A 25,218-nucleotide genomic window follows, 5' to 3' on the forward strand; every position below is an offset into this window, starting at 1 on the left:
CAAGTGCAAATGAGACTGATTCATAGCACACCGTCAATTAGCTAGAGTGTTAGAGACTGAAGTGATTAGTTTACTTTGCCAATAAGAACAAAAATGTTTTAATATTTGGCTTCTATTTCATCAAGATTTTACTGCATTTATTTGAAATGAGAAACAACTGTCAAAAGCATGGGTTCTTGGGCCGACCCCGTGGCTTAGTGGTTAAGTGCGCGTGCTCTGCTACTAGCGGCCCGGGTTCGGATCCTAGGTGCGCACGGACTAGCTGCTTGTCCGGCCATGCTGAGGCCGTGTCCCACATACAGCAACTAGAAAGATGTGCAACTATGACATACAACTATCTACTGGGGCTTTGGGGAAAAAAAAATGGAGGAGGATTGGCAATAGATGTTAGCTCAGAGCCGGTCTTCCTCAGCAAAAAAAAAAAGAGAGGAGGATTAGCATGGATGTTAGCTCAGGACTGATCTTCCTCGCTAAAAAAAAAGCATGGGTTCTTCACACTGGCTGGTCAGCACAATGTCTTCAGAGAAAACACAGACATATATAAAGAATATAGAAATATAGAAGTGAAAACAGAATCAACTTGATGGGTAACAACCATGAGTCCTATGGTTTTAAGGGTTATTTTCCTTAAAGCATTGCCTTCTAGACATGATGAGAATTTCCCCCATTTGAAAGGATTTATTTGTCAAGACCAATACGCTTGGATTTTCAGATTGGCTAGTAAGATTACCCGCCTGGATAACCTTGACACCGATCAATTCATCCTTCTCTACTCTGCTCCCTTCTCTTCCTCACCTGCTGCACACTTACTACGTGCCAAGCACTTGAGCTACTCTAACCAGAATAAACACACTTCCTCCTCCAGTACAAGCGGTAATAAGCAATTACCTGCTAAGCGCTTTATAGCCCCATGTGCAAATTGCTATGCCACTGTCATGTGCCGGACACCATGAAGTTAACAAAAGAATTGAGTAAAGGTCCTTGTATTCGAGAATTTACACTCTATTTGGAGAAACCAGAAGGCGGGGTGGGGGGGAGAGGAGTCATGCCTAATAGGCATATAACGACATGCTCGGCCAAGGAGTAGAGATAATTAAGAGGACACTGAGCTATATAAAAAAGGATTTATACAAACTCTCTTGAGAGGCTTGACTTTATGATCCCGCAGTCAATCTAACTATTTGGACCTTTAAACTCCAGCGATCCCATCCAGAGGCAGCCAGCAGAAGCACCGACCCCGGCACGACTTTTCCTACTGCCGCCTGACCCTTGCTACCTAAGACCCGGGACCGCGCCCAGGGAGCCCGGCCGGCCGCCGGAAAAGGGGGCGGAAGAGGCGGGACGTCTCGGGTGACGTCACGGGGGCGCCGCAGGCCGGGGGCGCTTGGGAGTTTGGAGCAAACAGCGCGCGACGATGGCGGCCGCCGATGCAGCTTTGGGGTCATTGGTAACAGGTCTGTACGACGTGCAGGCTTTCAAGTTTGGGAACTTCGTGCTGAAGAGCGGGCTCTCTTCCCCCGTCTACATCGATCTGCGGGGCATCGTGTCTCGACCGCGTCTTCTGAGTCAGGTGCCGGCCCGGGAAAGGGAAGAGCAGGCTGGGTGGCGGGAATGGGGACTAGGAGATGGAGGAGGGGTTACTGGCGGACTCCAATATCGTCGTGGGCAGTGGGTTTGAGAAGCCCAGAGACCAGGAACTGTTAGGCTCTTGGGTTCCTAGAGAGCAGCCTGATCTTTGACCCGCCATCTTTGACACGTGGTTTGCAAGACACTCGGGAAACCCAGTTTGGGGCCCTTTCTCTAATGGAAGTAGTTGAAAGAGTTCTGTGGTTTTAACCTCGAGAAAATTAGACCTGGGGGAGAAAGGAAAAGGTGGGAGAGGGGAGAACTTAGTAGCTGTTCAAATACTTGGGAAGGGCTGTTGCTAGGAAAGGGGAATTTGATTTGCACTGTGTGGCCAGGAGCAAGAATTGAGGCCAGAGGGTGGACATTTCATGGAGGCAGTTTTTTGGTTAATATAAGGAAAAATTTTTTACAAATTAGAGGTTTCTAGCACAGTGCTTCTCAAACTGAGTATATATGAATCACCTGGGAATTTTGTTAAAATGCATAATCTGATTCAGTACATCTGAGGCGGGGCCTGAGGTTATGCATTTCTGACAAGCTGCCAGCCAAAGCTGCAAACCACACTTTGAGTAGAAGGGTCTAAATGTGCTGTCCAGTAGAGTTGCTACTACCTATGTATGAATATTGAGTATTATGAATTTTTAAATTGAAATAGTAACGTGTGACTAGCGGCTACCAGATGGGACGGTGCAGATATAGAACATTTCCATCATCACGGAAGTTATGTCTAGAAGATGTATAAGTTTCCTCCATCACTTAAGGGTTTATATTCACCCTTTGTGAACCTCACCTTGTGAGGTTAGTATAAAAAGCATTGAAGCCCTAGTTGAAGTGGGTTGGACTGTTCTCACCACCCAGAGTCTTGCTATGGTGCATCTCATCAGTGCTGAGATAGTGAATGACAAGGGATCTGCTAATGAAAATTTGGTTTATTTTTTAACAAGTCGTCAATTGCTAGATGACTAAAATTTATTTTTTGATACTAGTTCTTGGTGTGTGTTAGTGTCTGTGTGATTTTTGGTAGTTAACTTGGAAGGAGTTCAAAACACTGAGAGACCTGGCTATAGCAGAATTCCTTTCATGTCTCCTTATTTATGTGAATAGGGTTTCTGAGTATTTGCACTCCAAAAATGCAATAGAATTTACACTAAACTCCAACTTCCTAGTAGTAAGTAATATTCAATTACAGTAGATAAATAAACTAATGGTGGGGGGTGGGGGTGAAGGTACCATTCATCTCACTAAGAAATGCATTTCCAAAATAATCTTTTTTATGCTTCTATCAAATTTTGCAAGTTATGTTTTAATTAATTTTATATAACAATTGTGATGATAACAGAAGAATTTTTAACACTTACAGACTTATGGGCATGGAGAAGTTTTTAAAATTTACAATTTTAAATTTCAATTTACATACATTTTTATTTTAGTAAAGTATGATAGGAAGTAAAAGTTTTTCAAGTGTAAATATATATTGCATTAGAATAAAATTTTGTGAAGCCAGTGGAATGAAAATATAAGTTCCCCAAAAATGTAAATTTTTCCAGCTTTGATAGTCCAGCATCTTCATGTTTTTTTTTTGGTCTCTTTTTTTAATTGAAGTATAGTTGACATACAGTATTAGTTTCAGGTGTACAATATAGTGATTTGACATTTATATACATTACAAAATGATCATCATGACAAGTTTAGCAACCATCTGTCACCATACAAAGTAATTACAATATTATTGACTATTATACATTACATACCCCTGACTTATTTATTTTATAACTGGAAGTTTGTACCTCTTAATCCCCTTCACCTGTTTCGCTCATCCTCCCATCTGCCTCTCCTCTGGTGACCACCGATTTGTTCTTTGTATCTGTGAGTTTGTTTCTGTTTTGTTTTGTTTGTTTGCTTGTTTTTAGATTCCGCATATAAGTGAGATCATATGGTATTTGTCTTTCTCTGACTTATTTCACTTAGCATAATGCCCTCGAGGTCCATCCATGTTGTTGCAAATGGCAAAATTTCATTCTTTATGGCTGAATAATATTCCATGTGTATATATATGTGTGTGTGCATGTGTATGTATGTATGTGTGTGTATATATATATATATCACAATTTCTTTATCCATTCATCCATTGATGGGCGCTTAGGTTGTTTCCATATCTTGACTATTGTAAATAATGCTACAGTGAACATGGGTGTGCATATGTCTTTTCAAGTTAGTGTTTTCCTTTTCTTTGGATAAATACCCAGAAGTGGAATTGCTGGATCATATAGTAGTTCTATTTTTAATTTTTTGAAGAACCTCCATACTGTTTTCCACAGTGGCTGTACCAATTTATATTCATACCAACAGTGTTCAAGGGTTCCCTTTTCTCTATGTCCTCACCAACACTTCTTATTTGTTGTCTTTTTAATAATAGCCATTCTGATAGATGTGAGGTGATATCTCATTGTGGTTTTGATTTGCATTTCCCGGATGATTAGTGATGTTGAGCATCTTTTCATGTCTGTTGGCCATCTGTATGTCTTCTTTGAAAAAATGTCTTTTCAGATCTTCTACCCATTCCCCCCCAAAGCCCCAGTAGATAGTTGTATGTCATAGCCGCACATCCTTCTAGTTGCTGTTTGTGGGACGCGGCCTCAGCACGGCCGGAGAAGCAATGCGTCGGCGCGCACCCGGGATCCGAACCCGGGCCGCCAGCAGTGGAGTGCGTGCACTCAACCGCTAAGCCACGGGGCCGGCCCAATCAGATTGTTTGAATTTTTGCTGTTGAGTTGTATGAGTTCTTTGTATATTTTGGGTGTTAACCACTTATCAGATATATGATTTGCAAATATTTTCTCCCATTAAGTCGGTTCCTTTTCGTTTGGTTGTTGGTTTCCTTTGCTATGCAAAAGCTTTTTAGTTTGATGTAGTCCCACATGTTTATTTTTGCTTTTGCCAAATCCAAAAAATCATTGCCAAGACCGATGTCAAGAAGCTTACCAGCTATGTTTTCTTGTAGGTGTTTTATGGTTTCAGGTCTTCCTTTCAAATCTTTAATCCATTTTGAGTTAATCTTTGTCTAGGGTGTAAGATAGTGATCCAGTTTCATTCTTTTGCATGTGGCTGTCCAGTTTTCCCAGCACCATTTATTGAAGGGACTGTCCTTTTCCCCACTGTGTAGTCTTGGCTTCTTTGTTGTAAATTAATTAACCACATATGTGTGGGTTTATTTCTGGGCTCTCTATTCTGTTCCATTGATCTGTGTGTCTGTTTTTATGCCAGTACTATACTGTTTTGGTGACTGTAGTTTCGTAATATACAGGCATACCTCGTTTATTTTGCTTCGCTTTAGTGTGCTTTGCAGATATTGCATTTTTTTTTTTTACAAAGGAAGGTTTGTGTTTGTGGCAACCCTGCAGTGAGCAAGTCTATTGGTGCCATTTTTCCAACAGCATTTGCTCACTTTGTGTCATTTTTTAGCAATAAAGTATTTTTTAATTAAGGTATATACATTATTTTTTTAGACATAATGCTATCGTATACTTAATACACTACAGTGTAGTGTAAACACAACTTTTATATGCACTGGAAAACCAAAAAATTTGCATGACTCATTCTGTTGCGACCTTCCCTTTACTACTGTGGTCTGGAACTGAGTCAGCGATATCTCCAATGTATGCCTGTGGTTTGAAATCAGGGAGCGTGATGCCTCAAGCTTTGTTCTTCTTTCTCAAGATTGCTCTGGCTATTCAGGGTTTTGTGATTCCATACAAATTTAGGATTGTTTGCTCTGTTTCTGTGAAAAATGCCATTCACATTTTGATAGGGATTGCAGTGAATCTGTAGGTTGCTTTAGGTAGTACGGACATTTTAACAATATTAATTCTTACAATCCATGAGAATGGAATGTCTTTCCATTTATTTGTGTTGTCTTCAATTTCTTTTATCAATGTCTTATAGTTTTCATTATACATATCTTTCATCTGCTTGGTTAAAATTATTCCTCGGCATTGTATTATTTTTGATGCAGTTGTAAATGGATTGTTTTATTTTTCATATGAAACTTCTTAATTGAAGATGTCTTTTAGGCAGAAAATATAACTAGCAGGTGTTAGAAAGGTTTAAATACTTAAAGCATAATGGATTACTAAGGGAAACTGGGAAGCCTAGGGGCTTCCTTAGTCTTAGTCTTTGGGGACAATATCATAGCCTTCCCTAATACATCCCATGTGCCCTCATAGGAGACCTTGAGTCTAGCCAGGCAGGTTCATTCTTGTGTTTTTGTATTTATATTTGTAAACCGGGATTTAGGAGAGAGTAATTTAACAAAAAGGCATTGATATTTTTCTGATGAGGTTTGAGACTATTTCCTACTGGGCTACTACTGTCTTTAATGTTACCTGATTTATACACCATTTAAAATAGTAATAATAATAGATAATGTGTTTATTTTCTTACAGATTGCAGAAATTTTATTCCAAACTGCCCAAGATGCTGGGATCAATTTTGACACTGTGTGTGGAGTACCTTACACAGCTTTACCATTGGCTACAATTATCTGTTCAACCAACCAAATTCCAATGCTTATTAGAAGGAAAGAAACAAAGGATTATGGTAAAGTAAAAGTAGTATAAGCGTTAAGTTGATATATAACCTGAAAATGTTAGAATTTTTTCTTCTTCTAGGCAGTGATGTTTTACCAGAGTCACCTTTAATATTCTTCATAGATCCTTTAAGTTGTTATGGCCTGTGGAATTTGTTCACTGTTGCTATAAATCATCTTCCTTTCCTTTAGAGTATGGAGGTGAAATGCTTTGTATTGATTAGGCAATGAAAAAAAGTGCTTTTTTTGCACCATATCTATGAAACCCAACATTTTTACCAGCCCTTCCCTCATCAGAATGTTCTAAGGGCACATACTTTCTCATTATATTTATATTTAAACTGCATAAAGAGAAATACGTGAATAAAATTACTCTCATAAAGCAATATAAATGCCACATGAAATTCTAATTTTTTCATAGTTCCATGGCAATAGGTTATCAGGTGGGTGTGTTGAACATGTGGGCTTGCTTTAAAACCAAATCAATATAAAAATATTAGAACTGACTTCATATTTGATGATATTAAGGAATTACTGAGGTTTTGTTCTTGTTTTATGTTGGTGTGATAGTGTTTTTGTTATTTATTTTTTTTTTTTTTGTGAGGGAGATCAGCCCTGAGCTAACATCCGTGCTAATCCTCCTCTTTTTGCTGAGGAAGACCGGCTCCGAGCCAACATCTATTGCCAATCCTCCTCCCTTTTTTTTCGTCCCCAAAGCCCTGGTAGATAGTTGTATGTCATAGTTGCACATCCTTCTAGGTGCTGTATGTGGGACACAGCCTCAAGATGGCCAGAGAAGCGGTGCGTCGGTGCATGCCTGGGATCCGAACCCGGGCCGCCAGCAGCGGAGCGCGCGCACTTAACCGCTAAGCCACCGGGCCAGCCCTGTTTTTGTTATTTTTTTAAGAGTCCTTACCTTTCACAGATGCATTTTAAAAATGTTTATGATGAAATCATATGATATCTGGGATTTGCTCCTAAAAATTATGGGGAGAGGGAGGGGGTGGGGATATAGCTGAAACAAGATTGACCATGAGTTGTTAAGTGGCAAGATGCTGTAATTATGGGTGTTTGTTTTACTCTTTTGTCTAGTTTTATTTGTTTGAAATTCTCCATTATTAAAAAAGTAAAAATATTTTTGCTGCTTGATGGTACAGTGTTTATCTGTATGAATCCTTGCCCATAAGGAAACTATTATTTGTATTTCCTTATTATATATCTTTAAAAATATTTCATAGAAGAAGATCATTAATTTTTAAATACACCTATAAGTACTTGCAGCCTTGTGTTCTAGTCTAAGCTGATTCATTTAAACTTGCCAGTTCTTCAAGGGGAGGAAAGGAGTTAAGAGAAAAGGAATGGGAAAGGGCAAAGATGGTACCTATAGTAAAGCTCAGAAAGTGGGCAAAATGCCCCCCAATTCTATTTCTGTTTCAAAATAAGACAAATTTGATAATGGAAAATATAAAAATAAGTCTCTAAAAAAATGAGTTTATAAAGTCTACAGCCTGAGATATTTACATTTTGTAGATTATCTGAAAATAATCTATGGTGGGCGTTGGAGTAGGGAAGTATATTTAGTCACATTGTATTATATAATTCATAAAGTTGTAATTGGTCTAAATGGTTGCTGAATATTTTCCCGCCTGAATTTATACCCTGGAAAGGCTAATTGTTTGGCTGATCTTGAGTAATGAACTTGTTTGATGATGGAAAAAGGAATAATTTCATTGATGATATTGGGTTATTGTTGTTTCATAACTTTCCTTGATCTAGGTGATCTTGCTTTAAGAAACCCCATATTTAAAATTTTGATCATAAACATGTTAAGTGGTGTTTATCTAACAAAGTTTTTTTTTTTTAATTTTATTTATTTTATTTTTTCCCCCAAAGCCCCAGTAGTTAGTTGTATGTCATAGCTGCACATCCTTTTAGTTGCTGTACGTGAGACGCGACCTCAGCATGGCCAGAGAAGCGGTGCGTTGGTGCGCGCCCGGGATCCGAACCCGGGCTGCCAGCAGCGGAGCGTGCGCACTTAACCGCTAAGCCACGGGGCCGGCCCTAAGTGGTGTTTATCTACACTGCAAAATAATTTGCTAGTTTTACTGTAAATGTTCTGTATATGTAACTTTGACAATTTTGGGATGCAGAGACACTGAACAAAACGGCAGTCGTGGCACATTCAACGTTCATCAGAAATAAAGATAAAGTAGCTCCCAAATAGAGTATCAGAAAATAAGATTTGGATCATCCATGTCTTCATGAATACATGCCAAATTTATACTGCAAGATGCACCTTGAGTTGGCTGAAATATATAATTTTAAGTTGGAATCAACATAGTTTTTTCTTTTCTAGGTACTAAGCGTCTTGTAGAAGGGGCTGTTAATCCAGGAGAAACCTGTTTGATCATTGAAGATGTCATTACCAGTGGATCTAGCATTTTGGAAACTGTTGAGGTTCTTCAGAAGGAGGGCCTGAAAGTCACTGATGCCATAGTGCTGCTGGACAGAGAGCAAGGAGGCAAGGGCAAGCTGCACGCGCATGGGATTCATCTCCACTCAGTGTGTACATTGTCCAAAGTGCTAGAGATTCTTGAGCAACAGAAGAAAATTAATCCTGAGATGGTTGAGAGAGTGAAGAGATTTATTCAGGAGAATGTTTTTGTGGCAGCTAATCAGAATGGTTGTCTCCCTTCTGTCAAGAAAACACCCAAAGAACTCAGCTTTGGTGCTCGTGCAGAGCTGCCAAGGATCCACCCACTTACATCGAAGCTTCTCAGGCTTATGCAAAAGAAGGAGACCAATCTATGTCTGTCTGCTGATATTTCCGAGTCCAGAGAGCTATTGCAGCTAGCAGATGCTTTAGGACCCAGCATCTGCATGCTCAAGACTCATGTAGATATTTTGAATGATTTTACTCTGGATGTGATGAAGGAGTTAACAACTCTGGCAGAACGCCACGGGTTCTTAATATTTGAAGACCGGAAATTTGCTGATATAGGAAACACAGTAAAAAAGCAGTATGAAGGTAAGTATTATTCAGAAATCTGCAAGAATCAGAAATCCAGCTTAAACTGGCTGAAGAAAAAGAAATGTATTGGCTCACATCACTGAAAATCCAGCCATAGAACAGGCTGTCAAGCATGGTTGGATCGAGGAGCTCAAGTAATGTCCTTTGGACTTGCTTTCTCTCCGTCTCTCAGCTCTGCTTTCTTCTCTTTTGACTTCTTTCTCAGATAGGCACACCCGTCATGCCTGCCCCAACTCAGTCACTCAGGCCTAGCGTATAGAATACCTTTATTAGCTCACCTGGGTAATGTGCCCTACCCATGGTGATGTGAAGTTTTTAACTCTTTGTAAACTTCTTGAACCAAGATCTGCTCGGGGAATTCCCCTAAAGAAAATAGGTGTGCTAATGCCAGAAGAAGGAGACATGAGTTCTAGGCAGGCAAAAATGACTGACAGATGTTGTCTTGGCAGAACACAATGAGTTCTGAATATTTGAAGAATGAAAATTGCAGATATAGGAAACAATGAAAAAGTAATATAAAGTTGTAAGATTTATTTTCTGCAGATAATGATCTGTGTGTGTATATATATATCTCTTAAAAAATTTTTTTTATGTTAAATAGAAAGTTAAAATAGAGAATATGTTGGTTAAAAAAAACTGCTTAAGGGGCTGGCCCTGTGGTGTGGTGCTTAAGTTTGGCGTGTTCTGCTTCGGTGGGCCGGGTTTGGATCCTGGGCACAGACCTACACCACTAGTCAGCCATGCTGTGGCAGCGACCCACATATAAAGTGGAGGAAGATTGGCACAGATGATAGCTCAGGGCTAATCTTCCTCAAGCAAAAAAAAAAAAAAAACTGCTTAATTCTCTACCCATTTTTCTATGCAAATTTCTGTCGTATTATACATATCTAATGCTTTTTTCACTTAACCTTATACTAGACATTTTATCATGTTATTTAACACTTATAGGCATCTTTTGAGATAACTTAATTTTTCTTAAAGTAATGCATGTATATATTGTTAAGCTATTTCTTTAGGATAGATTTGTCTGTAAGTGACTTTATTTATGTCCTTAAGATGTCCTACCATCATCATATTGCTTAGTTTAGTTTATCGACTGATGTAAGAGTTACACAAACTTTCTACAGTTTTGCATATAGTTTTTTCAAAAATCAATTGATTATTGCTGTCAGCATTTAAAATGAATACAATTGCCTGTCAAAATTTAAAGAGCTAAAAAGACCTAAGGAATAAGTAGATGATTTGAGAGATGGTAAAGTTGCTGAGAAATCCTTGCGGAATGAAAATTTGTCTGAAATTCCTCAGAGGAATTTCAGAATGTTGAGATCTTTGACCTCAATAAATGCCCGTCTTCACTGCAGTCCATTTCTAATTGCATACATTGTGTTGGTCACAAGCTTCAGCCTGCATGGAAAAACAGTCTCATCAGTGTTGCTGATAAACTAAGTGCAGAACTTGCAAGAGTTTTTTCTCATTGTGATCTCTCAACTAGCTACCAGGTAGACAGGTAAATTTTTCATAGATGGAATCATAAGTCCATTGATAATTACTAAAATTCTTAAAGTGTTTCACTGTTTTATTAACATGTTACTAGGAAATTATTTCATATTGTACTTGGTTGGTTGGGCAAAAAGTTAAAGGTTTTTGTTTGAAAGTTGTCAAGTATCTGTTTCCTCCTTCTTCTTAGGTGGTATCTTTAAAATAGCTTCCTGGGCAGATCTAATAAATGCTCATGTGCTGCCAGGCTCAGGAGTTGTGAAGGGCCTGAGAGAAGTAGGCCTGCGTTTGCACCGGGGCTGCCTGCTCATTGCAGAGATGAGCTCTGCTGGCTCCCTGGCCACTGGGAACTACACTGAAGCAGCGGTAAGTGACAGAGGGATGGGGTGAGAGAAGGCCAGGGCTGTTATGCTATGTGTTACAGGGGAAGAAAATATCTCAATTTGGGTCTTTGGAACCTTTGCCAAAAGACAGAAAAAAATGAGCTGTTGTTAGTGTGACAGTATATTGATAATAGTTGGTTAGAATTCCCGGATAGTTAAGAGCATTTTATATCTTGTAGTGGACACTTAAGAGATTTGAATTTTTCTCCAAGAGAGAAACATTGAAACACAGATATTTGGTCAAATAAACATCTGACTATACTTACTGAACCTTTAAGATAGAATGTTTTCATCTCACCATGAGCTGAAATTGAAGAGCTTCTTCCCAGACATGCTGTTTCTCGGAATCTCCAAAGTCCTGTAGAGATGCACATTCTTAGGATGGCAGCCCACATGAAGGGCTTTATCCTTTTCAGTCTTTGATATTGATTGGTTATTGTATGGGAAAGCTCTTATAGTCTACACGTTGTTTCCTGCAGTAACTCCCCATTAAAAGTTCTTATAACATCATACATGTTAATACCCAACCCCCAACCCTGCATGCCAGAATAAAATGTGAGATGGATAATTAATTATCTAGTTAAAAAGTTCCTTTTTACATTTTCCTCTAGGTTTCCTAGTTGGATAGTCACCTAGAAAGGTGGATAGATCACCTTTACAGATATTTTAAAAACTATTTTTAAAAGTAATGGGAATTTTTATTTTAATAAAATTTTAATTTTTACATGGGAATTTATTTTTTCATAGTATTTCAAAGTCTGTGTATGCAATTGTGAAGAACTCACATGGCCAGGTTTTAACCCCACCCTTGAATAGACCATAAATGTCTGTCATTTCCAAACTCGCATAGCAGAGGCTCCATGAGTCAAGTGCTAATATTTGGCATTGTGGGAGTCTGGGTCTGGCTCAAGGACAAGGCGTGACTTGTTGTTAGGTGTTAGTACTTGGTGGCAAGAGTGAAACAAGATGAGCCTTCGGGAAGAGCCAAATTAGAAAGTCAGACAGACTTTCTAGCAAAACTTCTATGAATATGAGGTAATGATATAGAAATTGTGAAGACCACTTATTGGCAAATTTAAAGAATAGGGAAAGTGGCAGAGGTGAGATTTCTTCAGCTCTTGACAAACGTAGCTGTTTTTTATATGGTGGCTGTCCTTGGATGTGGAATACCTAGATAGGCAATAAGTCTTCAGTGTGGTTTCATACCATTATAAATGTATGCTAGAGTATTCTCCTCATATCCTTTTTCTTTTTGGAAGTGGGTGTATCATCAAGCGTCATTACACATAGTTATGCAGGATTTAGATTTTAGGCACACATAGTATAGGGTTTTTAATGTTTTTAGGGTATGATTAATTGGGAGGAGGGGAGAGAGGGGGTTATCTCAGGGTCTTAATGGAGCAAGTATGTAGATTTATATCTAAGATTACCTGTTTTAGATATAATGAATTTAATATGAAATCAGAAAAGACATCTATAAAATAGCAAAGTTTCTTACTAGTTAATAGAGTCAGTTTTTTACTTTACTTGTAGAACTATTATTCTTTGTGATTAACTGCTTTCTTATCTGTCCGGTTACGTTCCATTTAGGTTAGAATGGCTGAAGAGCTTTCTGAATTTGTGATTGGTTTTATTTCTGGCTCCCGAGTAAGCATGAAACCAGAATTTCTTCACTTGACTCCAGGAGTTCAGTTAGAAGCAGAAGGTAAATCTATTCATTGGTCATAGTTCTTCCAAAATGCTTCTTTACCCCTCAGCAAGGGCAAAATAAAATTTTCTGTGTTACAAAGTTGCTAAAGAGAAAACTTGTTTGTCTAGAACAGTAATGAATGAGCCCTTTGGCCTGGTGATACTGACCTAGATAATGCAGAATAGCTTGCAGTCTAATTTTAGGATGAAAATTTAGAAAGCTTCTTTTCTTTGAAAGATACCCAGAAACTGATATTTTGGTTTAGTGTTTCCCAACTGATGTTCTGAATATGCTGCCAAAAAAGTGTTCCACTCAAGGAAGAATGCTCAAGGCCAAACAAAATCAAACATTTGTTTCTTGTTAGAGCACTTTGCAGAGCCTTTGATTGCTAATGTCTGTTGTCACTCTCCAGTGTGGAGACACATGGTTCTGTCATGGCTCCCAAACTTATTTGAACATGTAACACTTTCAGCAGCCTGAGAAATGCAGTTGTAGTGACTGAAAAGCTGCGTATTTTCTCCTTGATAGTTTCTAGTCGATAAAGGAATAATCTAGTTATATAAATATACATATTTAATGATGACCTGGAAACATTTTATTTTTCCTGAATTGGTTATTGTGCAAGAAGTTTGCTCATCACAGGTATGGGAGTTTGTTCTATCCCACTTTCCATCTCTTTCCTTCTTTTTTTTAATAATTTTATTTATTTATTTATTTTTCCCCCAAAGCCCCAGTAGATAGTTGTATGTCATAGCTGCACATCCTTCTAGTTGCTGTATGTGGGACGCGGCCTCAGCGTGGCCAGAGAAGCGGTGCGTTGGTGCGCACCCGGGATTTGAACCCGGGCTGCCAGCAGCGAATTGCGTACACCTAACTGCTAAGCCACGGGGCCGGCCCAATCTCTTTCCTTCTTTATGGGTTAGGCTTTAAAAGTTGGAGATCGGAATTATGAACAGTAGAGTTCTCAGTTAGCAAAACTATTTAAAATGAAAACAACTATGCTTATCACTCCTCAGTGGAATTTGTCAGGTTGACAGCTCTGATTTTCTGTTTTTACATTGAAAAGTTCAAAAGGTATATTTAAAAATGTTAAGAGAAAAGTAGGTTTTATAAAAACTAGTCATTCTTGTATAACTCACACCCGTCTCTCCTTCACACCATTCTTTCCCTAGTCTAGCTTCCCTCTCCAGAGATAATCACATAACTGGTATATGTTTCCTTCCAAACCTTTGGCTTTGCATGTACTCACATATGCAGGTAGAATTTGGAGAATGTTTTGTATATGTGCAGCTATATTACGTTTCCACATCGAGAGTTACCTTTTAACAACTGCATAGTGTTTGCTAGTTACAATCGGGCCATAATATATTTAACCATTCTCCCGTTGATGGGTTCATAACTGTTTACAAACAGTGAACATCCTTGTATATATTTTTTCATAATGTAGAATATTTCTGGAATACTCTTCTACTAGGCAAGAAACTCCTTGAGGGTGAGAGCTCTTTCTGAAGAATGCATATCCTCCAGCGCAGTACCCTTGTGCTTCATAAATGTTCTGTAAATACTTATGCAAATGTTGAAGGGATGCACCATATGCTGTATAGGACCATATGAAAGAGTAGGTGTTCTGTGAGTAGGACAACACTAATAACATAACATAATGATTGAGGGTATGAGTTTGGTAGACCTTGGTTTTCTTTTTAAAAATACTGAAATACTAGAACTAGTGGATACTCACTGAAGGAGCTAACCTTGAAGGAGCTAATTATTTTATATAAATAATATAACCACACTTAAGGAAAGTACTGCCTTTTTGGGGTTTTTGGGTTTGTGTGTGTGTGTGTGAGGAAGATCAGCCCTGAGCTAATATCCGTGCTAGTCCTCCTCTTTTTGCAGAGGAAGACCGGCTCTGAGCTAACATCTATTGCCAATTCTCCTCCTTTTTTTTTTTTATCCCCCGAAGCCCCAGTAGATAGTTGTATGTCATAGTTGCACATCCTTCTAGTTGCTGTATGTGGGATGCGGCCTCAGCATAGCTGGAGAAGCGGTGCGTCGGTGCGCGCCCGGATCCGAACCCGGGCCGCCAGTAGTGGAGCGCGCGCACTTAACCGCTAAGCCACAGGGCCAGCCCCTGGGTTTTGTTTTTAATTAAACAAACTTTCGACAGAAAACATTACAGAAGGTTAATCGGGAAGAAAACTAATAGGCTGATGAGAATTCAAATAAATTAAGGAATGGTAACTGTACCTCCTGGGGTTAAAGAATATTGGAAGTCTCCTATGCCATTTCCCAAGTTTCGCATCACAGATTTTATACACTACTCAGCAGGATGACTTGCCTATCTAAGGCTTTGTAATAACTGCCTTAGTACTTGACAACTTTTGACATTTTTTAAAACTCCACATTTGCACTAAACATTTTATGAGTCAGATAGATTTGGATTCCTGACCCTTCCATTTAGTATCCGTGTATCGCTGCACAAGTCATTTCACTTCTTTTAGTCTAATTTTCTTGATCTGTAAAATGGGGATAATAACAGTGGTGACCTCATAGGGTTGTTGAGAGGCTTAAATGAGATAATGTGTGTAAAGCACTTAACACAGTATCTTGGCACAGAGTAAGCACTCTGCTTGTTGACTGTTAATGTTCATTGTAAGCCTCCACAATTTTTTCACTAGGTGGTACAGTTAGGATCTAGGCTTTTAGGGATATTTAAAGCATCTTGGATTTGAAAGATAACAAGCCATTTAACAGAAGGCTTCTAGAACAACAGAATTTTAAAAAAAGGAAAAAGCAGGCTTCTGATTTAAGATGGCTACATAGGATGATCTGAACTTGCCTCCTTCCATGGGTACACCGAGTCTACAGCTACATGTGAAACAATTTTCTCTGAAAAAAACCTAAAGGCTGGTCAGTGGGCAGATGAGAAGAAAACCACATTGAAGTGGGTACGAGAGGCTGGGACACAATCTGACCATAAACCCCACCCCCAGTGCAGCAATCCACAATCAGAAGGGAACTCAAAACCCAGAGCTTCTCTCTGAGGGATGAAAGGTTTGCATTGCACATCATGCACCCCAACTTTTAAGACCTGGACCTGAGAGATGAGACCCCAAAATATTTAGCTTTGAAAACCAACAGGGCTCATGTCCTAAAGGCCCACAAGACTAGTGATCTGAGAAAGGGTTCATGCAGTCGGACTCACCGGCCCCAGGGCCTGGCTCAGAGGCAGCCAGTGTCCCCAGATTTTAAGTAGAAAAGGCTCATTTGCTAATATTAAAGTGTCAGCCTGAGGGGCAGGCATCTTCATTTCACATACACATCTAAGAGCCTGCTGGAACACTCTCCGGGGGTGGATACTGGTGCACGCCGTATTCATGCTTTTCCTCTGCCTTGACCTAGCTGTTGGGCACCCTCTATCTCATTTTTTTTCACTTTTTCCAGCAGGCACCGCCTTTACACTCCCTCTCTGCTTTGCTACAGCCAGTGGGCACCGTCTTCATGCTCTCCCTTGGCTGCACTCCAGAGGACCAGTATGTCCCAGAAGGGAGCTTTTACCTGTATCTGGTGCCCTGATTTTTATGGCTGCTGCCCAGGGGACACCCCTTGATCACTTGGCTGTAGTGGCCAGGGAGGCTTGCATTCCTGGGTCTCAGGGGACTCTAACAATCGGAGAGACAGCTCTTGGCAGGGTACCACCCCCAGGGCATTGCACAGACAACAAACTGAAACACACCCCAGTCTTCCTGTGAAAGAGGCCTATTTGCTTGTCCAGGAGCTTTGGACAAAGGGGCAGGCTTCTGATTTGACACACATCTAGTGGCCTACGGAAGTGCTCTCAGGGAACAGTGGCTGGTGGATGCAGTCTTTGTGCTCTCCCTCTGCCTCACTGCAGCTTGCTGGTGTCTACGAGAAGGGAGCTTATACCTTTGTATGGTGCCCTGATTTTTGTAGCTGCTACCAAGGGACACCGCTATATGGCCTGGCTCTGATGGCCCCTGGGGCTTATACTCGAGATTCCCACAGGACTTTAGCCAACAGATAAAGAGTTCTTAAACAGCTACTGCCCCTAGGGCACAGCAAGAGGCAACAGACCAGTCTTTCTGTGAAAGAGGCCTATTAGCTAATCATCGTAGCTGCAACCTGAGGGGCAGGCTTCTAATTAAACACACATATAAGGGCTGAATGTAATCCTTTCTAGAGACCTCAGAGGTTGGGGGTTATCTTTCTGCTCTCCCTCTGTTGCACTCCAAAGTGCCGGTATCTCCCAGAGGGGAGCTCTTCCACATGTCTGGTGCACTGGTTTGTAAATCTGGTGCCCTAGTTTTTGCAGCTGCTGCCCAGGGGACACCCTCTGATCACCTGGCTCTAGTAGCCAGGGAGGCTTGTGTTCCTGGGTCTCAGGGGACTGTAACAATCAGAGAGACCATTCTTAGCAGATTACCATGCCCAGGGTACTACATAGACAACAAACTGAAACACACCCCAGTCTTTCTTTGAAAAATGCCTATTTGCTTGTCTTGAAGCTTTGACCCAAAGGGGCTGGCTTCAGGTTTGGCACATACCTGAGGCCTACAGAGCTGTTCTCAGGGAATGTAAGCTGATGGAGGCCATCTCTGCGCTGTCCCTCTGCTTCACTACATCTTGCTGGTGTGTCCCAGAAAATTGTTTATACACTCATCTGAAGCCCTGATTTTTGCCAAGGGGACACTTCCGGATAGCTGAGCTCTGGTGGCCAGTGGGGCTTATGCTTGCAGTCCCAAAGGCCTGTATATGCATGCTTTAAAAGCTGTTGCCTGAGGGTCTGGCTTCCAATTAGCCTGAATCTGGGTGCTGAGATCCTCCCCTTTGGGATACTGATAGGTCTTAGCACACCCTCAGCTACTGGGAGCTATTAGAATTATAATAGGCTGCTTGGACGATCACCAAGATTTGAGAGACAACCAAGAGCTAGGGCAGGGTTGAACAAAAAGGTTCATCTCCTACACGAGGCCACTCCTTCAGGACTGGGAGAGGTGATTGTTTCATCTAATGCATAGAAACCAACACAGAGAGTCAAGCACAATGCAGAAACAAAGGAATATGTTCCAAACGAAAGAACAAGATAAAACCTCAGGAAAAAAACCTTAATGAAATGGAGATAAGTAATTTACTTGATGGTACAAAGTAATGGTCATAAAGATGCTCAGTGAACTTGGGAAGAATGGATGAAGACTGAGAGAACTTCAACAAAGAGGTAGAAAATATAAGAAAGTACCAAAAAGAAGTCACAAAGCTGAAGAATACAGTAACTGAAAAATACACTAGAGGGGTTCAGCAACAGAGTAAATGAAGCAGAAGAAAGGATCAGTGAACTCAAAGACAAGGCAGTGGAACTCACTTAATCAGAGCAGCAATAAGAAAAAAGAATGAGGGCCGGCCCCGTGGCTTAGTGGTTAAGTGTGCACGCTCTGCTACTGGCGGCCTGGGTTCGGATCCCGGGCGTGCACCAACGCACCGCTTCTCCAGCCATGCTGAGGCCGTGTCCCACATACAGCAACTGGAAGGATGTGCAACTATGATATACAACTATCTACTGGGGCTTTGGGGAAAAAAAAAAAAGGAGGAGGATTGGCAATAGATGTTAGCTCAGAGCCGGTCTTCCTCAGCAAAAAGAGGAGAATTAGCATGGATGTTAGCTCAGGGCTGATCTTCCTCACAAAAAAAAAAAGAGAATGAAAAAAGTGAAGATAGCTTATGGGACAACCTCAAGTGGACTGACATTCACATTATAGAGGTCCCAAAAGGAGAAGAGAGATAATGAGGGGGCAGAGAAATTATTTGAAGAAATCATGTCTGAAAACTTCCCTAACCTGAGGAAGGAAATGGACATTCAGATCCAGGAAACCTAGAGAGTTCCAAATAAGACAAATCCAAAGAGACCCACACCAAGACACATATATAGTTAAAATGTCAAGTTAAAGACAAGGAGAAAATCTTAAAAGCAGTAAGAGAAAAACAACTTGTTATGTACAAGGGAACCCCCATAAGACTATCAGCAGATTTTTCAACAGAGACTTTGCAGGCCAGAAGGGAGTGGCATGATGTATTCAAAGTGCTAAGAGAAGAAAAATTCTGACAAAGAACTCTACCTGGCAAAGTTTTGAAGGAGAGAGAAAGAATTTTCCAGACCAGCAAAAGCTAAAGGAATCCATCATCACTAAACCAGCCTTACAAGAAATGTTAAAGGGACTTCTTTAAGCTGAAAAGAAAAGGCACTAATTAGTTACAAAACATATCAAAGAATAAATCTCACTGGAAAGGTAAATATATAGTAAAGGTAGTGGACTAATCATTTGTAAAGCCAGTTTGAAAGTTAAAAGACAAAAGTAGTAAAAATAATTATAACTACAGTCATGAGCTGCATGTCAACGTTTCAGTCAACAATGGGCCACATGCATGATGGTGGTCCCATAAGATTAGTACCATATAGCCTAGGTATGTAGTAGGCTATACCATCTAGGTTTGTGCAAGTACACTCTATGATGTTCGCACAGCAAAATTGCCTAACAGCACATTTCTCAGAATGTATCCCTGTTGTTAAGTGATGTGTGACTGTATAATAATTAGTTAAGGGATACACAAGATGAAAAGATGTAAAGTGTGACATCAAAAACATAAAATGTTGGGGGGGAGTAAAACTGTAGAGCTTTAGAATGCAATCAAATTCTAAGTTGTTATCAACTTGAAATAGACTGTTTTAGATGTAAGTTGTTATAGGTAACCTCATGGTAACCAAAAGCAAAGTCCTATAGTAGATAAACTAAAGATCAAGAGAAAGGAATCTAAGCATACCACTAAAGCAAGTCATCAAACCACAAAGGAAGAGAGCAAGAGAAGAAGAAAGGAAGAGAGAGGAACCGCAAAACAGCCAGAAAACAGTTAACAAAATGGCAATAAGTACATACCTAACACTAATTACTTTAAATGTAAATGGACTAATTCTCTAATCAAAAGACAGAGTGGCTGGATGGATAAAAAAAACAAGACCCATCTCTATGCTGCCTGCAAGAGACTGACTTCGGATGTAAGGACACACACAGACTGAAAGTGAAGGGATGGGATAAGATATTCCATGCAAATAGAAACCAAAAGAAAGCTGAGGTGGCTGTACTTACACCAGACAGAATAGACTTTAAACAAAGACTATAGTAAGAGACAAAGAAGGCATTACATAATGATAAAGGGGTCAATCCAACAAAAGGATATAACATTTATAAATATGGAAACATTGGCCTTAAACAACACATTACACTAGATGAACTTAACAGACATATACAGAACATTCCATCCAAAAGCAACAGGATACACATTCGTCTCAAGGGCACATGGAACATTCTCCAGGAAAGATCATTTGTTGGGCCACCTGAAAACAAGTCTTAATAAACTAAAGAGAATTGAAATCATAGCAAACATCTTTTCTGACCACAATGGTATGAAACTAGAAATCAATTACAAGAATAAAACTGGAAAATTCACAAATATGTGGAGACTAAACAGCATGCTACTAAACAACCAATGGGTCAAAGAAGAAATCAAAAGAGAAAAAAAACCTTGACACAAATGAGGAAGGAAATACAACACACCAAAATTTATGAGATGCAGCAAAAACAGTTCTAAGACGGAAGTTTATAGTGATAAATGCCTACCTCAAGAAACAAAAATCTCAACCTAACTACACCTCAAGGAACTAGAAAAGAAAATGAAGCCCAAAGCTGGTAGAAGGAAGAAAATAAAGATCAAAGCAGAAATAAATGAAATAGAGACTAAAAAGACAATGGAAAAGAATGATGAAACTAAGCAGTGGTTCTTTGAAAAGGTAAACAAAATTGACAAACCTCTAGCTAGACTCACCAAGAAAAAGAGAGAGGACTCAAATAAAATCAGAAATGAAAGAGGACATGTTACAACTGATACCACAGAAATACAAATGATCATAAGAGACTACTATGAACAATTAAAGACCAATGAATTTGACAACCTAGAAGAAATGGATAAATTTCTAGAAACATAAACCAACCAAGACTGAATCATGAAGAAATGTAAATCTGAACAGACTGAATACTATAGTAAGGAGATTGAATCAGTAATCAGAACCTCCCAACAAACAAAATTCCAGGACCAGACGGCTTCACTGGTGAATTCTACCAAACATTCAAAGAAGAATTAATACCGTTGCTTCTCAGACTGTTCCAAAAAACAGAAGAGGGAATGCTTCCAAACTCATTTTACAAGGCCAGCATTACCCTGATCCAAAACCACACAAGGACGCCACAAGAAAAGAAATTACAGACCGCCAATATCCTTGATGAACATAGATGCAAAAATCCTGAACAAGATATTAGGAAACCAAATTCAACAATACATTAAAAAGATCATACACTGTGATCAGGTGGGATTTATTCCAGGGATGCAAAGATGGTTCAGCATTCACAAATCAGTGTGATACATCACATTAATTAAATGAAGGGTAAAAATCATGTTCATCTCAAAAGATGCATAAAAAGCATTTGACAAAATTATTCATCCATTTATGATAAAAACTTTCAACAAAGTGGGTAGAGAAGGACTGTACCTCAACATAATAAAAGCCATACATGACAGGCTAACATCGTATAACAGCTAACATCATACTCAATGGTGAAAAGCTGAAAGCTTTTCCTCTAAGATCAGGAACAAGACAAAGATGCCCGCTCTTGCCACTTTTATTCAACATAGTATTGGAAGTCCTCACCAGAGCAGTTAGTCAAGAAAAAGAAACAAAAAGCATCCAAATTGGAAAGGAAGGAGTAAAACTGTTATGCTATTTTCAGATCACATGATATTATTATATATAGAAAACCCTAAAGATGCCATGTAAAAACTGTTAGAACTAATAAATAAATGCAGTACAGTTGCTATATACAGTCAATATATAAAAATCTGTTGTGTTTGTATATACTAATAATGAATTATCAGAGAAATTAAGAAAACAATCCCATTTACAATTGCATCAAAAAGAATCAAATACCTAGGAATAAATTTAACCAAGGAGGTGAAAGACCTGTATACTGTACAGGTAAGACTGTAAGACATTGATGAAATTGAAGAAGCCACAAATAAATGGAAAGATATTCTGTGTTCATGGATTGGAAGAGTTAATATTGTTAAAATGTCCATAGTGCCCAAAGCAATCTACACATTCAGTGCAATCCCTATCAAAATTCCAATGGCATTTTTCACGGAAATAGAATAAACAATCCTAAAATTTGTATGGAACCACAAAAGACCCCAAATAGTGAAAGTAATCTTGAGAAAGAAGAACAAAGCTGAAGGTATCACACTCCCTGATTTCAAACTAAATTACAAAGCTATAGTAATCAAAACAGAATGATATTGGCATAAAAGCAGACACATACATCAATGGAACAGCATGGACAGCCCAGAAATAAACACACACATATGTGGTCAATTAATTTACGATAAAGGAGCCCAGAATATACAATGGGGAAAGAACAGTCTCTTCAATAAATGGTGCTGGGAAAACTGGACAGCCACATGCAAAAGAATGAAACTAGATCACTATCTTACACCATACACAAAAATTAACTCAAAATGGATTAAAGACTTGAGTGTAAGACCTGAAACCATAAAACTCCTAGAAGAAAACATAGGCAGTAAGCTCCTTGACAGTGGTCTTGGCAGTAATGTTTTGAATCTGACATCAAATGCAAAGGCAACAAAAGCAAAATGAACAAGTGGGACTACATCAAACTAAAAAGCTTCTGCACAACAAGGAAACCAAAAACCAAATGAAAAGACAGCCTACTAAACGGGAGAAAATATTTGCAAATCATATATCTGATAAGGCGTTAATAGCCAAAATATATAAAGAACTCATACAACTCAATAGCAAAAATCCAACAATCTGATTAAAAAATGGGCAGAAGATCTGAAAAGACGTTTTTCCAAAGAAGACATGCAGTTGACTAACAGACACATGAAAAGATGCTCAGCTGATCATCAGGGAAATGTAAAAACCACAATGAGATATCATCTTATACTTGTCAGAATGGCTATTATTAAAAAGACAAATGTAGATGATGTGGAGAAAAGGGAACCCTTGTGCACTGTTGGTAGGAATGTAAATTGGGGCAGCCACTATGGAAAACAGTATGGAGGTTCCTCAAAAATTTTTTTTAAAAACTACCATATGATCCAGCAATTCCACTTCTGGATATTTATCCAAAGAAAACAAAAACACTCAGAAATATACATGCACCTTCATGTTCACTGCAGCATTATTTACAATAGCCAAGATATGGAAACAACCTGAGTATCCATCGATGGATGAATGGATAAAGATATTGTGGTGTGTATATATACAAAGGAATATAATTATTCAGTCATTAAAAGAAATGAAATCTTGCTATTTGCAGCAATGGATTGGGGGCCTTATGCTAAGTGAAATAAGTCGGAGAATGACGAGTACCTTATGATGTCACTTATATGTGGAATCTAAAAACAAAATAAATAACTCAAGCTCATAGATACAGAGAACAGATTGGTGGTTGCCAGAGGCAGGGGGTAGGGGGTGGGCAAAATGGGTGAAGGGGGTCAAGTGGTACAAATTTCCAGTTACAAAATAAATGTCTTGGGAATGTAATATACAGCATGGCGACTATAGTTGATAATGCTGTATTGCGTATTTGAAAGTTGCTAAGAGGGTAAATCTTAAAAGTTCTCATCGCACGAAAAAATATTTTTTGTAATTATGCAAGGTGAAGGATGTAAGTAGACTTATTGTGGTGATCAGTTCACAATATATGCAAATATCGAATCATCATGTTGTAAACCTGAAACTAATTCTATATGTCAGTTACACCTCAATAAAAAATAAAGAACGAAAAAGCCAGAATCAAGGATTAGGGTTTGTACATAGTCTGAGCACTTGATGGGGTTGTGACAGAAAGGTTCCCGTATGAGTGATGGTCAGGTTAGATTTCTTGTGAGGACTTTTCCAACAGTATGTCACAGTGATTTTGAGATGTATACTAAAGTTATCTTCAATTGTGAAGTCACTTTTTATTGTATTTTTTTGTGTTTAACCTTTCTTGGCAATGTAGGAGATTTACTTCTTTGGGTTTTGATACTGTTAAACTATAAATGCTCTAAAATTAGACATTGGAAAGGAGTTGGTTAGCATCTTTCTCTGCTGTTGAGGTCTCTGGCCTATCCAAGGAGTCTCTTCACCTGCGTTTACTCACTTGCTGTGTAGAAGGGGCATGGAATGCAAGAGCATATTTTTATTTAAAGCTGGTTAGATACTTTTTCAGAAAGGTCATGTGACAGGTTTTCTGATTTTTTTCTATTGTGTTAAACGGTATCTTTTGTGTTTTTGCAGGGGATAATCTTGGCCAACAGTACAACAGCCCACAAGAAGTTATTGGCAAACGAGGTTCTGATATCATCATTGTAGGCCGGGGAATAATATCAGCAGCTAATCGTCTGGAAGCAGCTGAGATGTACAGAAAAGCTGCCTGGGAAGCTTATTTGAGTAGACTTGGTGTTTGAGTGTCTTGGATACATTTTTGTAAAGGCCTTGAAGATACATCGTTTCCTGAGATTGAAATAATAGGCAGCCTTTAATACTGCTTGGATTCTTCCACAGTTCCTGTGTTGGAATGACTTCTGGTGTTACAGTGGTCTTTAGGAAATATTGAATGACTTGTAATCACTGCATTGTTACTATAAGAAGTTCATTTTCAAGCTGTCTTTTATTGAGGCTGATGTTGGTTGGGCACTCACAGTTCTGTCTGTGTCAGGGTCTTCCACATTTGAGGAACCCCCCATCTCTAGATCAGACTTTTTGATTCTTTTAATTGCTGTGACCCAAAAATTTTAGGACATTAAGAAGCTAAAACCAGTACAGCATTTCTTGTATCCTTTATTCTATGTCTAATGTGATACCCAAATAATATTTAAGTATTAGCTGTTCTCCTCCGCTTCTGCTTAAAAGTGATAGTCTAGGTATCCAAATGGTGCTGGTTCCCAAAACTGCCATTGTCCACTCACTAAAGGGAGCAAGGTGGGGTAGGGATGAGAGGACTGTAGCTGAGCCCCTGAAGCCAATATCTGGCTTCGATTTCAAACACGTGTAGAGGGCTTCTGACTCATTTCTTCCCCTAGGCAGCAGCTGTGGACCTGTGCTGAAACCCAGTCACAGCTTCCTCTTGCCTTATTTGGATTACAAATGGACAAGCTGCTCCTTCATTTATTTAAAAAAACAACAGTGTCAAGAGGTCTAAAGTTCCATTTGGAGGTTTGCATGAGGATCCTACAAATTGTCCCAACTGTCATTGACAGAGACGGAAGTCAGCTGTCACTA

At 39.2% G+C, this 25,218-nt stretch overlaps 1 protein-coding gene across 1 annotated transcript; it reads left to right on the top strand.

Annotated features, from left to right (window-relative positions):
• Window positions 1-1,380: 1,380 nt before the first annotated feature.
• UMPS (uridine monophosphate synthetase) lies at window positions 1,381-24,759 on the top strand. The gene is made up of 6 exons (XM_058555951.1): window positions 1,381-1,570; window positions 6,069-6,222; window positions 8,568-9,239; window positions 10,930-11,105; window positions 12,713-12,827; window positions 24,235-24,759. Exons 1-6 carry the CDS (start codon window positions 1,415-1,417, stop codon window positions 24,402-24,404), a joined length of 1,443 nt encoding a protein of 480 aa, XP_058411934.1. The 5' UTR covers window positions 1,381-1,414; the 3' UTR covers window positions 24,405-24,759.
• Window positions 24,760-25,218: the final 459 nt, after the last annotated feature.

This window comes from Diceros bicornis, chromosome 15, assembly GCF_020826845.1.
Source record: "Diceros bicornis minor isolate mBicDic1 chromosome 15, mDicBic1.mat.cur, whole genome shotgun sequence".
Lineage (NCBI taxonomy): Eukaryota > Metazoa > Chordata > Mammalia > Perissodactyla > Rhinocerotidae > Diceros > Diceros bicornis.